Source organism: Pipistrellus kuhlii, unplaced genomic scaffold (genome assembly GCF_014108245.1).
Source record: "Pipistrellus kuhlii isolate mPipKuh1 unplaced genomic scaffold, mPipKuh1.p scaffold_m20_p_6, whole genome shotgun sequence".
In the NCBI taxonomy this organism is placed as follows: Eukaryota; Metazoa; Chordata; class Mammalia; order Chiroptera; family Vespertilionidae; genus Pipistrellus; species Pipistrellus kuhlii.
Genome location: NW_023425562.1, coordinates 52,233,719 through 52,249,097, shown reverse-complemented (window position 1 = coordinate 52,249,097; position 15,379 = coordinate 52,233,719). Strand labels below are relative to the sequence as shown.

Genomic DNA, 15,379 nt, shown 5'->3' with positions numbered 1-15,379 from the left:
GTGGGGGAAATGTTCATTTCCTAACTTTTACACTATTATTTGCATTTTACTGTAAGCATATATAACTTGAACAATTTAAAAATATAAATTATATATCTATACCTAGATAGAAAGATACTCACCACACATGAAATAAAAACAAAGCAAGTTATAAAGGAATAAATTTGTTATGATCTCATTAATGTATAATTAGACTTTCTTACTCTATGTGGTTATATGTACAGAATTACCTGAAAGAAAAGTCATCAAAATGTCAACTGAAGTTATCACAATGTACATCAAGCATGTCAAACTCATGAGCCGCATGTGGCCCACAGCGAATATTTTTGCGGCCCAGCCAATATAACAGTACGTAATAAATGTTTTAATAAAAGTTTTGTAACTTAATTTTTACAATATCTTGTTATACATAATTATTAATAACAAACCACAATGTTCACTAATGACTGTTTACTATAATCCTGTTGCATTCATTTTCCTTATGCGCCTTATGTGCAGGCACACCATTTCTTTCGACTAATACTAGCAGTGAATATTTTATCAGCCGATTGCCACATCATTAGTCTTATATTGACTTGTTTGGTGTGTGCAATAGAAATATTTTGTTTTCAGAGAACAGAAAAAATAGGTTTATTTGCATTATACGTATTAATTTGTGATGTTATTTAGTGTCTGATAAGTTAATGTTCAAGAAAAAATATTAATTTTTATTAAAATGTTCTATTATATTTTTGTTAATGATTACTCATTTGCATTCAGCATGTCTCTATCGAAATAAACCTACCTTTCTATGAAAATTGAAGCTTTTCTCTTTTTTGCAGTCCACATAAACTTAAACCTTGTTTATTTAGCCTGTGTTAGCCTTTGAGTTGACATGCTTGATGTAAACAGATTTCATGTGATTTTTACCTCATTAATATTTTTCATATTTTTATATAGACCACATAACATTTTTTACACTTGGGAAAAAGGTGTTTTAATGTTAGAAATTAAGAGGAAAGAAAGCGGGGGGGAAAGTGTTTCCAGGAATACAAAGCTGATCATTGATGAGCTGTCTGGACAGCAGCCAGCCTTCTCTGGGCAATTGCAGGCCCAGGATTGCGATCAGAGCTCATCCTGGGGCATATGGTGGCGTATGCTTTCAGCCTTGTCACAGCGGAAGACAGGATCCTGACAAATCTTACAGTTCATATGCCCCCCATGTATCTCTTGGGACTCATGCTGGGGACAAGTCTTCCCATCTCAGCTTTGACCCAACTACAGATACCACTTTCCATTCCTAAATTTATAACTTCCTCAGTCCAGCCTGGCCCAGACAATTCCCCAAAGATGGCTATTCACTGAGTCAAAAATTTTTACGTCAAACTCAGTCGTGAAGGTCACTATGTGACTAGCAAATAAGGAGCTATTTACCCAGAAACCTCTGGGTAAAGGGCACTCTTTGCCACTTCATCTCTGTCCTGCGGACCTTTTCCATAGAAATGAGTGCCTCTCACCACCAGAGGGCATAGTACCCCTCCCATAAGAGGCCAGTGGATGTCAGCAATAGTGAAAAAAATGAAACTCCAAAATTGACTAATCCTCGCCCCCCCTCCCCACACACACACAATAATCTCAAGTGGCTAAACCAAACACAATGATGTTAGAGTGCATTGCTTCTTGTAAATGACTTGCTGAACTCAGTTGAGCAGATGAATTATCAAGTGCAAATTTTTTAAAATCACTTTTCTAATCATAGAAAAGCCATTTTAATCAAAGCAATGGTCACAGCCAAAACCAGTTTGGCTCAGTGGACAGAGCGTCGGCCTGCGGACTGAAAGGTCCCAGATTAGTTTCCGGTCAAGGGCATGTACCTTGGTTGTGGGCACATCCCCGGTGGGGGGTGTACAGGAGGCAGCTGATCAATGTTTCTTTCTCATTGATGTTTCTAGCTCTCTATCCCACACCCTTCCTCTCTGTAAAAAAATAAAAATAAATAAATAAAAAAAGCAACCTTCAAAGTAACAGTGTGAATAGACCATAGAAACAACTGTCACATGTAACCATGTATCATTCTGTGGTGTTACTTTGTACAATTAGATTTTTTTCACATTATATTTCTAATGTACAACTTCTCAAGGATTTGTTTCAAAATGTTTGTTGAGATGAAACCGGTTTGGCTCAATGGATAGAGCATCGGCTTGGGGACTGAAGGGACCCGGGTTCGATTCCGGTCAAGGGCATGTACCTTGGTTGCGGGCATATCTCCAGTGGGGGGTGTGCAAGAGGCAGCTGATTGATGACTCTCTCTCATCGATGTTTCTAACTCTCTGTCTCTCTCCCTTCCTCTCTGTACAAAATCAATAAAATATATTTTTTAAAAAGTGTTTGTTGAGTATCATCATACATGGCACTGTTGCAGGGGTTAGGGATACAGGGCCAAACGAAAGCCCCTGCCCTCCTGGAGAATATACTCCAAACTTCACTGAGCACTTACCATTGGCCAAGCACTTAATTTCATTGTCTTACTTTCCCTCAGTTTTTATGAGGAACTTTTTTCAAATCTACAGAAAAATTGAAAGAATAATACTCTGAATACTTATATATTCCTTGCTTAGACTCACCAGTTGTTAACATTGTTTTGTCTTTATCTACTCTTTGTGTGTACACATAGATCTATATCTATATATATATATATATCAATTTTTTTGCTAAGCCATTTAAAAGTAAATTACAGATATCATGACACTTCACCCCAATAAGTCAGCAAGTATCTCCTAAGAACAAGGTTATGCTCCTATTAACCATGATACCATCACACACAAGAAATCTAATATTGATATATTACTGTCAAATGTCTGTAACTGCCCCCAGAATATCTCCTACAGTCTTAACACACACACACACACACACACACACACACACCCAAGGATTCAATCAAGGATTCTGCATTGTTTTTCAATGTCATTTCTCCTTTAATGATCCTTTTATTACTATGCAGTGGTTGCAAAACAGGAATTTTCTAATTCTATCATTCTTCACTTTTATTAGATTATAATCGCCTAAAAAAAAAAAAAAAAGCGCATTGCCTTTTAATCTGAGAAATCATTATGGACGCATGGATTCTTTTTTAGTTAATGTGTTATAATCCTTAACTGTTGTTAATCTATTTTCCTTTGGTTGGTTAGGTTATCACTTACCGACAATGAAATGCACAGGCCTTACCTGTTGAATTTGATGAATTTGATGAATTTGACATAGGTTTATATGCCTGTGTAAGCAATACCCTAACAGAACATTTCTATCATCCAGAAAGTTTCCTCAGGCCCCTTCTCAGTCAACTCCCATGCCCCAGGCAAGCAATGTCCTGATTTTGTTCTTTACAGAATGGTCTTGACTGCTCTAGAACTTTATGGAAATGGAAACATGCAGTATGGTAGTCTTTCGAATCTAGCTTTCACTCCGCATAATGTTTCTGAGATTCATCCACATTGTTCCATGTGTCAGTTCCACTTTTTACTGCCTGGAAGTATTTCATTGTATAAATATGCACAATTTGTTTATCCAGTCTCCTGTTGATGGATACTTGAGTTATTTGTAGTTTGGAGCTATTATGAATAAAGCTACTTATACAAGTTTTTATGGTGTATATTTTCATTTCTCTTTCTTTCTGATGCTCACATTGTCACAAGTTTGACCAGCAGGAGTCCTTTCAAGTCAGTTCCTGTGTCCTTTGATATTATGTGGGACAATCCTACTTTTCAATGTTCCTTGTAAGACTTGAATTTGTCCAACTATGTGATGTGATCTGAATTCAGAAACTAGAGTCACTATAGGTCTCTGCTCCATTCCCCACAGAGGAAAATTCTTCCCTCACTTCCATAGTCAGTTACTCCTCAATCTACAGCAGCTCTTAAACTTTTGAGGACGCTGAGGACACTTTTATGATGAAAGCTTGAACCCTTTCTCCCCAAAAGGTGTGTGCATGCACATGTATGCACACTCGTGTGTACATACACACACACACAAAAAAAATTTTTGCCATAGGATTCTCAGATTCTATAGTGACCTCCCAACTAACTGTCTTAAAGTCTGTTCACTGAATACTTACTATGTATCAGAAATTGTGCTAGCAATGCAAAGGGGAAAGAGAACAAAAATTAACATTAAAAAATACCTACTGCCCTGACCATTATGGATCAGTTGGATGGGCACTGTCCCACGCACCAAAAGGTTGCTAGTTCCATTCCCAAAGCCAACTGATGTTGTGCTCTCACATCAATGTTTCTCTCTTCTTTCTTCCTTTCCATTTAAAATCAATAAACCAGTCTTAAAAACAAAACAAAACAAAAAAACCCTCTTATGTGTTTCAGACACTATCAAATCATATCATCTCACAAAGCATAAAATAGGGAGTTCAGAAACTAACAAATCATCACAGCAAAATGGAATGTGTGCAATTATAAATAAAGGAATGTGGTCAATAAATGTCATTCATTCAACAAGTATTTATTGCACACTTGCTTTGAGCAGGCGCTGTCCGAAGACCGGAGATGCGTTTGTGAATGGCTTGTGCCTTCTGGGGCCCAGAATCTAGATAAAAACCAATTACAATTCTGGCTCCAATCTACACAAGCATCATAACCTGAACCAGTTACTTAATGTTCTGAAGCCTTAACTTGCTTACTGTAAACGGAGAATAGAAGAGTATGCCTCAATGGATTGTTCTGAGTCATATATGAGACCATAGATACAAAGCACTCAACACAGGGCTTGGCACAAAGTCAGTACTATAAAATTAGCTATTATTGTAACATAATTTTTTTTATCACATAAGTTTCCTGTTCCAAAACATGTAAAATTCAAAGGCTTAACGTGGCATCTTTAAGGCTCTACAATCTACACAAACCAGCTCTATCCCTAAGTATTCAACCCTAATCCCCACCGTGCCTAACCATACCCTCTATGTCCCTCGCAGACTGAAAGCCTTAGAGGCCTGTCTTCCCCAACTCCTGCAAACCCCACATTGTAAGACTAAGTTCCCGCCCTTTTCAGAACTCTGGAAGCATTTTTGGCCAGATTCTCACAATTTAACCCTGGCTCAAACCTTTTTAGTATTGTTTTGTAATTAATTCTAGTGGTTTCTTTCCTTCCTAGGTGGATTGCAGCTGAGAGAAAGATAAAGCAGTCAGATTTTCCTGTGAACACAGATAAAGTTCAAAATACATTCAAAGCCCCGTTTCCTTGAATTGTATCATTATTCCAATAATGTTGCATAGGTTTGATCCCCTTTTTGAAATACTTCTTTGGAAACAATTCACAAAATGTCTTTTACAAAGAAAGAAAAATTGAAGTAAAAGTCTTTGCCTCTGAGTCTTTACTACAATTTTTTGGAACCTCCTTACTGGTAATACATTTAATTTCTCTGGTGAATTCAAATCTTGCAAATAGCCCAAAGGACTTCTGAGTAGAGCTTGATAAATAGTCGATGATAACAACCATTTTACTGTGTTTTCTTTTTTTCCTTTTTGATGTTTTATTTGAAATAATTTTAGATTTACAGAAGAGTTGCAAGGATAGTACAGTCAGCTTCCCCAAATATTAACATCTTACATAACCATCGTTTTTAAATTTGTTTTTAAGCTGCAGCACAAGGAAGAGAAATCCCAGGTTGCTTGTTGTGTTTCAGTACTACAACGCAATCAATCAAGTGAGAACAAACTATGAAAAAAAGAGAATAGATTCCAACCAGGAATGAATGTCAAAAAGGGAAAAAGGGAACATCATTTCAAATGATTCTTAAGCATTAAAAAGATCATACAAGAATATAGTGAAGAGATCAACCAAAGGACTTATATGCATGCCTATAAGCCTAATAAATGGACAGACAACAGGGGGGTAAGGGCATGTATGGGGGATTGAGGAAGGGGGGTAATCAGGGAATAAGGGCACATATGTAATACCATAATCAATAAAGAAATTTAAAAAAAAAGAATATAGTGAACAATTTTGTGCCTATACATTTGAAAATCTAGATGGAATGGACACATTTTCAGAGGAAAACCACACCTAAATGGATATAAAAAGTTATAGAAAATTGGAATAATCCTATATCTATTTTAAAAATTGAATCTGTAATTTAGAAGTCTTTCCACAAGGAAAACTCCTACATGGCTGTGAAATCTATCAAACTTTTAAAATATATATATTTTATTGATTTTTTACAGAGAGGAAGGGAGAGGGATAGAGTGCTAGAAACATCGATGAGAGAGAAACATCGATCAGCCACCTCCTGCACACCTCCCACCAGGCCTTTAGAGAGAAATAAGTTTCTGTTATTGATAAGCCACTCAGTTTATGGCACTTTGTCATACTCTGTTTCCCCGAAAATAAGACAGTGTCTTATATTAATTTTTTTCTCCCAAAGTTGGCGCTAGGTCTTATTTTCAGGGGATGTCTTATCTTTCCATGCGCTAGGTCTTATTTTCGGGGAAACACAGTAGTAGCTCAGGCAGACTAAGACATCATCCTAGTGTGTGTGAAACGGTATCTCATTGTGGTTTTCATTTGCACTTCCCTAATGACTGATGATGTTGAACATTTTTCATGTGCTTATTGGCCATCTGTTATACTTCTTTGGAGAAATGTCTATTTATCTCCTTTGACCATATTTTGATTGGGTTATCTTTTTATTGTTGAGTTGTAAAAGTTCTTTATATATTCTGGATACTAGACCTGCATCATATATTTAATTTGCAAATATTTTCTTCCATCCTGTAGGTTGTCTTTTCACTTTATGATAGTCATTTGAAGCACAGAAGTTTTTAATTTTGAGGAAGTCCAATTTATCTGTTTTTCTTCATTTGCATATGCTTTAGGTCTCATCAAAGAAGGCATTGTCTAGTTCAAGGCACAAAAATTTATGCCTATGTTCTCTTCTAAGAATGTTATGGCTTTAGCTCCTATTTAAGCCTTTGGTTTATTGAATTAAATTTTTAATATGGGGTCCAAATCTATCTTTTGCAGGTAGATATCCAGTTGTCCACGCAATATTTGTTTAAAATACTATCATTCCCGCCGAAACTGGTTTGGCTCAGTGCATAGAGCATCGGCCTGTGGACTGAAAGGTCCCTGGTTCGTCTACGGCCATACCACCCTGAACGCACCCGATTTCGTCTGAAAGGTCCCTGGTTCAATTCCAGTCGAGGGCATGTACCTTGGTTGCAGGCACATTCCCAGTAGGGGGTGTGCAAGAGGCAGCTGATTGATGATTCTCTCTCATCGATGTTTCTAACTCTCTATCCCTCTCTCTTCTTCTCTGTAAAAAATCAATAAAATATATGTTTAAAATACTAGCATTCCCTATTAGATTGCCTGGGCACTTTTTCCAATAATCAATTGACCATAAATATAAGGATTTATTTCTGGACTCTCAATTCCATTCCATTACTTTTTATATCTAGCCTTATGCCAGAAGCAGTGTCTTGATTTTTGTAGCTTTTATATATATACTTTTTTTTTAGGGAAAGTGGAAGAGAGAGGGAAAGACAGAGAGAAACAACAATGCGAGAGACACATTGATTGGTTGCCTCCTGCATGAGTCCCAACCAGGGCCTGGCCTGGAGAGGAGCCTGCAACCGAGATACGTGCCCTTGACCAGAATCAAAACCAGGACCCTTCAGTTCACAGGCCGACGCTCTATTCACTGAGTCAAACTGGCTAGGGCTATTAGTAATCTAAGTTTTTAAATCAGAATATGTGAATCGTACAACTTTTGCACTTCTTCAGGATTGTTTTGGCTTCTGATATGATTTCAGTCTTCTGGAACTTGTAGAGACTTGTTTTGTATCCTAACATGTGGTCTGTCTTTGTAATGCATTGAATTGGATTGCATTGAATTCCATGTGCACCTGAGAAGAACGTATATTCTGTAGCTATGGAGTGAGATGTTCTACAAATGTCATTTAAATCCATCTGATCCATTGTGTCTTTTAGAGTCACTGTTTCCTTGTTATTTTTTTATTTGGAAGATTTATCCAGTAAAGTCAAAAGGGTGTTAAAGTCCTCTGCTATCACTGTATTGCTGTCTATCTCTCCCTTAAAGTCCTCCAGTGTGTGTGTGTATGTGTGTGTGTGTGTGTGTGTGTATATATATATATATATAGGTGCTCCTATATTGGGTGCTCCTATATTGGGTGCACCAATATAAAGATTTACCAGGGTTATATCCTCTTGTTGGGTTGATCCCATTAGTATAATTAGTGATATTTATTGTCCTTGTGATGGCCTTTATTTTGAAGTCTATTGCATCAGATATGAGTATTGCCATCCCAGGTGTTTTGTGTGTGTTTTTTTCTATTTCCATTTGCATGGAAATGTTGTTGTTGTTTTACCATCCCTTCACTCTCATGCTGTCTTTTGTTGAGGTGGGTCTCTTGTAGACAGCATATATTTGGGTCATGTTTTTATATCCATTCAGTTATCCTATGCCTGTTGATTGGAGCATTTAGTCCATTTACATTTAAGGTTATTATTGGTAGGTACTTATAGCCATTTTAATTCTTTTAAAAATATATTTTTATTAATTTCAGAGAGGAAGACAGAGGGAGAAATAGAAACATCAATGGTGATAGAGAACCATTGATCAGCTGCCTCCTCCACGTCTCCTGCTGGGGATCGAGCCTGCAACCAAGGTATGTGCCCTTGACTGGAATCAAACCTGGGACCCTTCAGTCTGCAGGCCAACACTCTATCCACTGAGCCAAACCAGCTAGGACCCGTTTTAATTCTTTATGCCTATGTTTCTCTCTATATATATTTCTTCTCATCACAGCAATCCTTTTAGCATTTCTTGCACTGCTGGTTTGATGTGATAAACCCCTTTAGAGATTTTTTCTTTATTTTTTTTAAGTCTGGGAAGCTCTTTATTTTACCATCTATTTCGAATGATAGCCTTGCTGGATATAGTAATCTTGGTTTCAGATTCTTGCTTTTCTTTTCTTTTTTCTTTTTCTAAAAATATTTTTTTATTGATTTCAGAAAGGAATGGAGAGAGATAGAAACATCAATGAGAGAGAATCATCGATTGGCTGCCTTCTCCATGCCCCACAATGAGGATTGAGCCTGCAACCCAGGCATGTGCCCTTGACTGGAATCAAACCCGAGACCCTTCCATCCACAGGCTGACGCTCTATCCACTGAGCCAAACCAGCCAGGGCAGATCCTTGCTTTTCATTACCTTGAATACTTCATACCATATATTACAGGCCTGTAGTTTCTGATGAGAAATCAGCTGGAAGCTTTATAGAAACTCTTTGTAGATAAGAAATTGCTTTCTCTTGCTGCTTTAAGTTCTCTCTTTGTCTTTAATTTTTGGCATTTTAATACAATGCGTCTAGGAATGGGCCTGTTTGGGTTCTTCTTGCTTGGGACTCTCTGTGCCTCCTGAACTTGTGTGACTTTCCTTCACCAAGTTACAGATGTTTTCTGCTATTATTTCTCCCAACACATTTTCTATCCCTTGCTCACTTCTTCCCCCTTCTGGCATTCCTATTATGCAAATATTGTTACATTTCATGTTGTCCCACAGCTCCCTTAAGCCATCCTCCTGTTTTTTAATTGTTTTTTCTTTTTGGTTCTGATTGAATGATCTTTTTTCTGTCTTCTAATTCACTGATCCAATCCTTGGCTTCCCGTACTCTGTGTATTCCTCCCATTGTATTCTTTATTAGAGGTATGTCATTCTTCATAGTTACTACCTCTTTTCTCATACTGTTGAGCATTTTTGCCATTACTTATTCTGAACTCTGACAGGTTACATATTGTATGATACTCTGGAAAAGGCAAAACTATGCGGATATTAAAAAGATATTATTTCCAGGGATTGGGAGAAGGGGATAAACAGGTAGAACACAAAGGATCTTTAGGGCAGTAAAACTATTTTGAATCTTTTTTTAATTTGAAACACATTCCTTCTAAGTGACCTAGTGTGGGTATAAATAAGGTTAGCCATGAACTGACTCCCTTTGAAGTCAGGTGATGAGTACATGGGGTTTATTATCCTATTGTCTCTACTTTTGCTAACTGTAAATTTTTTATAATTAAGATTTAAAATCTCACTTCCTGAGGCTTTCTTTAACCACCTTATCTAAGGTAGATTAACTCTGCCCATGATTTTCTAGCACAGCATCCTATTTTCTTTGTAGCACTTATCATGATGGTATTTTATATATTTACTACTTTATTTCTTTCCACTAGAATTTAGTTTCCATGAGAATAAAAACTTTCTGCCTTGTTCACTGCTGAACTGTAGGGCTGAGGCTGGCACACAATGGTGCTCAGTAAATCTCTGTTGCATAGAAGGATAGATGGAGAGGTGGCAGGACTAAAGGACAGAAGCACATGCTGGGGCAAGAACTAATGCAGGAATACACTTATAATAACACCCCTCACCAACAATACCAGGAAAGGGGAACCTTGAGAGGAGGGGAGATTCAATTATCAACCCCTGGGGTCTTTGGAGCCAGGAGACTTCAGGTTTAATTATTTCTCCAACTGTATGAGAAAAATAAACTCCATTTTTTATATTTATTTATTTATTTTTTTAGTCATGAACTCTTTCTTTGAATGAAATCTTGTGAAACACAATATGTAAAACAGAAACACATGATAGTCAAAAGCAGATTTATTATTCTAGTCTAGTTTCAAAAACGGAACAAGAAAATCATCCAGTGGTTACGAGGAATCCAAAAACACCTGTCCCAGTAATGCCAACTTCGAGGTAAAGGGCTGACTAGGGCAGCTGAGAAGTGGGATTCCCCGCTTGGCAGGCTTCTTCTCCCTCACTCCATCATGGTTTTCGGGTGAGGAGAATGTTCCTGGCCTTGCTGGGGGTTCCCATGGCCCTGAGCTCATCGTTGTTTTCTGGAATCTTGATCTACCCTGTTTGAGAGAGTAGAATTCCTTCATCAATCCCTCCACTTCCCACTGCTCCTCCTTCAGCCTCCGGCAGCAGTGCAGGGCGGCAGGGTCAATGGGGTGCGCTTCTGTGTTGAAGATGTAGCCCCCGGCCCCCAGGATGCACTCCCCATAGGGGGTGATCACAGCATCGAAGGTGGAGCCGTTGTTGTGAATGAAGTTGGTCGGGTCAAACAGAAGGTAGAGGTATTTCACAGTCTCGGCCAGGAAGAAAGACTCCATGCGGTTGTCAAGCTTGTGGTCTCGCAGATCTTTGATCTGCCGCGAGGGAGAGGAGAAGTCAGAAGAACATTCCAGAAAGGGTCAGGGGACCCCGTTTGGGATTCCTGGCCTGCCGCTAAACAGCTGAGGGCTGTGGGCAAATTATTACCACAACTTCCAACTGGGCTTCCTGCTTCCATCCTTACTCTAAAGTATATTTATGTCACAAGTCTTACCTATCACTCATCCACAGAAAACCTCCAGTTGATTCCTCATTTCACAGAGACTAAAAAGCAAAGGACAGGGCCTAACAGGTCCTTGCTGGTCTGGCCCCTCCCCACCCTGGCCACTCTGTCCCTTGCTCTTGCAAGTCCAGCCACAAGACCCTTCTGTTCTGTGAACCAACAAGCGCACTCCCAAGCCAGGTTCTGTCAACCTGGAGTGCTCTTCCTTCAGACATCCTCACAGCCTGCTCCCTCACTTCTTTCCAGCCTCCGCTCAAATGCTCCTCCTTCAGAAAGGTCTTGATCCCTATCTGACCTGACAATTCCTATTCCCTTTATCGTACCCTTTTGTGACTATAAACACAGATCTAATGATCCCCTTTAATGACACTGTAGAAACATAGCATCAGTTACTTAGCTAATCGTCTTAATGGCATTAGAGTGGCCACCAGGTTTTTGCTATTGTAAACAACTAATTAGGAGTCTTATAAAGAAAATTTCATACTGAGTTTATGCCATAGATGTTAGTAAGTTTACTTGGTGCAAACATTTATTTCTAGCTTCTCAGAATTAGTAATATATTTTTTAAACAACAACAACAACAACAAAAAAAGTAACTAAAATATGAACTTAAAGTACCAGGAATTATTATTCTCTTGTCTGTTTGACAAAGGCCAAGCAGTCAGATGCCTGTTCACATCATTCACTTTGGAAGACCTCCAAAGGGCTTCATTTTCGTGGAAATAAGTTGAGCATTCCTAAAAGGCCCCAATGGGTTTATCCACTTTGGCTTTTCACACGATACAACACACTGGAAACTAAAACAAACCCATTGCTTTACTCTCTCTCTCTCTCTCTCTCTCTCTCTCTCTCTCTATATATATATATATATATATATATATGTGTGTGTGTGTGTGTGTGTGTGTGTGTGTGTGTATCTATATATATCTTGTTTTTAAACATATGTACTTATGTTCTGCTTATAGAATACAATCACATACAATTTTGAAAAAGACAGTTCTTTGATTTTAATCCCTCATCCTAAAAAAAACAAAACCTCTGTAGGCTTTTTGGTGGATTTTCTTCCAGACTATTTTCTTATACATCTGGTTTCTAAATGTCTGTCCTGACTATTTACATCTTGCCTGCTGGGTCCTCTAAGGATGTGACATGGCTCTCACCCTTGACCCTTTCAATGCATTGTCCACAGTGATCTTTCTAAAATAAAATCAGACTGTGTCACTGCTGTGCTGTAAATCCTACCAAGGCTTTCCATTCCCAGCAGAACAACGGCCGAACTCCTCCCAGGGCTTACACAAGCCCTTCACGATCCGGGAAGCGGCCTACCGGTACCTCTGGGACACGGCCTCCTCCCACTTCCTTCTTGCTCACTCCAGCCCAGCCACACTGGCCTTCTTTCTGTCTCCCTCCTTTCTCTCTCATTCATGGTTTTCCTATAAAATGGCTTGTGTGTGTGTGTGTGTGTGTGTTTTGGTTTGTTTTTCACTATAACCCTCTGCCTAGCACAGTGCCTGACCTATGAAAAGACATTCAATAAAATATCTGTGAGACTAGTAAGGTCGTTTCATTAAGGATCTAAATATACGGGCCTCTGAATTTTCCCGACGCTCCACCCTTAGAGAGGATCTTTAATAGCAGGGAGACATTTCCCAGTTCTTAAAACCATGGAAACACTTACTGTTGCAAATCCACATTCCACCTTGCTGATTTTTTCAATGGACTCCACAGCATCCCTTCCAAGTTCTAGGAGGGTGGGATCCCCCGTAGCACGGTAGAGGTACATGGCGCTCTCAATGAGTTCTGCAAAATCCGATGCAAACCCTTCTCAGCCAGCGGCTGATCAAGGAAGGTCCGGGCCCACTCAGGGTAGTGAGAGACTCGTCTCCTCCATACCTTGTCTACAGGGCCCCCACTGGGAGGAATGTGGGAGAACTCACTCAACGCTGAGTTTCCAGAGCTTATTGGCCCAGAAGCCTGATGCTTAGTGGAGACCAGACAAAGGAAGAAACAGGCAGCCAGTCTCTGGGACAAAGGAAGTGGCAGAGACAGCTGCCTCTCACCCAGTGTCTGTTCCCTTACTCAGTATCTCTGGCGCCTTCCTTAGTAATAGAATCCCTAATTTCTGCCAAGTCCATGGCTGCCAAGACTAACAACCATTCCCAGCAGCCAGGTGTGGGGCTAGGGCTGCTGATACCATTGAGAACCATAGATAAGACCAGAACATGAAAGAGAAATATTTCTATCTTAATGAAGCGACTATATTATTTTTTTGTGCTTTTTTTAAATTTAATTTTATTTTTTTTTTCCTATCACAGCCCAACCTGATCCTAAAACTTAAAGAGTATGGGCTTATCATTACAAGGCCCTTTCTGAGATGGGATGGAACAAAACAGAAAGGCCAACATATTCAAGAGCCAATCTTCAATCTCGTGAGAATGCAGCCATCAGTTCACCATGCTCAGAACAAGGCAACAGTCTTGCCCTAGTCTATTCAACTGGGATTGGATGTTCACACATGGGCCCCATCTGAAGATAATAATTAACCAACTGGAGTTGGTCCAAATGAGAATATTGTTCTGGAGGAAAGAAAACCCAGGAAAATGTGCTTATTGCTTTCAAATATCTGGAGAGCTATTATGGAAATGCAAGCCTTGACTTCTAGGGTGGCACCAGCGGGTGGAAACTACTATTCGGCGGATTGTTCTACTTCTTTACCTGCCTTCTCTCAGAGGGGAAAGCTCTCCTTCCTAGACCAACCTCTCTTCCTGATTATGCCCTTCCCTCCTTGATCAGCATTTTCCTCTCTTCTGGTTTATTACTGCAAACTCTTTTTTTTCAGAGAAAAGATCTCTGCCTAGCTCCTCAGTTTCTCCTTTTCCCTCCTTTACCCCACAATTGCTAATCTAACTGCTCATTTTAAGACAGACTGTGTCCACTGGTAGGTGAACACAATATGTGTGTTCAAGGAAAGAAACCATAGTGCTGTTCTGGGAAGTCTTCCCGTCTGCTTCCAGCAGCTGGCTGGGCCAGTGCTTTCTCTTCCTCACACATGGGCCTACATTCGCTAGTAATTGCTTTAATTTCCTGCATACGCAGCCAATTCTCTAGAGTCTAGAAGATGGTGACAGCTCAAAGTTGAGATTTGAATTTGGAGTGGGAGGGGAACTGCCCCAGAGGCCTTTAAGCTAGGCCAGTGGCCATTAGCCAACAGAGCCAAATATCAACAGTACAAAGATTGAAATTTCTTTTGAGAGCCAAATTTTTAAAACTTAAACTTCTTCTAATGCCACTTCTTCAAAACAGACTCGCCCAGGCCGTGGCATTTTGTGGAAGAGCCACACTCAAGGGCCAAAGAGCCGCATGTGGCTCGCGAGCCACAGTTTGCCAACCACAGGGCTAGGCTCTGTATGTCAACAGCTGCTGATCAGATACAAGTACCAGAGCATAACACCAAGACCGGTTTGGCTCAATGGATAGAGCGTTGGCTTGGGGACTGAAAGGTCCCGGGTTCGATTCCGGTCAAGGGCATGTACCTTGGTTGCGGGCATATCCCCAGTAGGGGGTGTGCAAGAGGCAGCTGATCAATGTCTATCTCTCATCAATGTTTCTAACTCTCTATCTCTCTCCCTTCCTCTCTGTACAAAATCAATAAAATATATTTTAAAAAACCCACAAAAAAACAAACAAACAAGTACCAGAGCATAAGGCACCGGCTTATCTAATTTTAGAGTAGTACCCTATCTCCCATTTTCTATACTTTGTGGTAGGAAGAGTGATTGGGTTAAGTCATTCCTGGATTCCTGAGGAATGACTTAACTCACTACTTACAGAGGTAACAACAGGTTGCCTCTGTAAGTAGTGAGCTCCCTGCCACTGGCGATAACCACACAAAGACTATATCACCACTTCACACAGGGGATTTCAACTAGAAAACCTCTCAGGTTCTCTCTAACCCTAAAAACTCATATTTAGCCCCA

At 39.5% G+C, this 15,379-nt stretch overlaps 1 protein-coding gene across 1 annotated transcript in view; it reads right to left on the bottom strand.

Annotated features, from left to right (window-relative positions):
• Positions 1 to 10,645: 10,645 nt before the first annotated feature.
• Positions 10,646 to 15,379, bottom strand: part of EDEM2 (ER degradation enhancing alpha-mannosidase like protein 2) — a 38,924-nt gene continuing 34,190 nt past the window's right edge. The window contains exons 10-11 of the mRNA XM_036417485.2: positions 13,081 to 13,202; positions 10,646 to 11,214 (exon numbers count right to left, since the gene is read on the bottom strand). Of these exons, the coding sequence (XP_036273378.1) occupies positions 10,714 to 11,214; positions 13,081 to 13,202 (623 nt within the window). The 3' untranslated portion in view covers positions 10,646 to 10,713. The remainder of the gene's footprint in view (positions 11,215 to 13,080; positions 13,203 to 15,379) is intronic.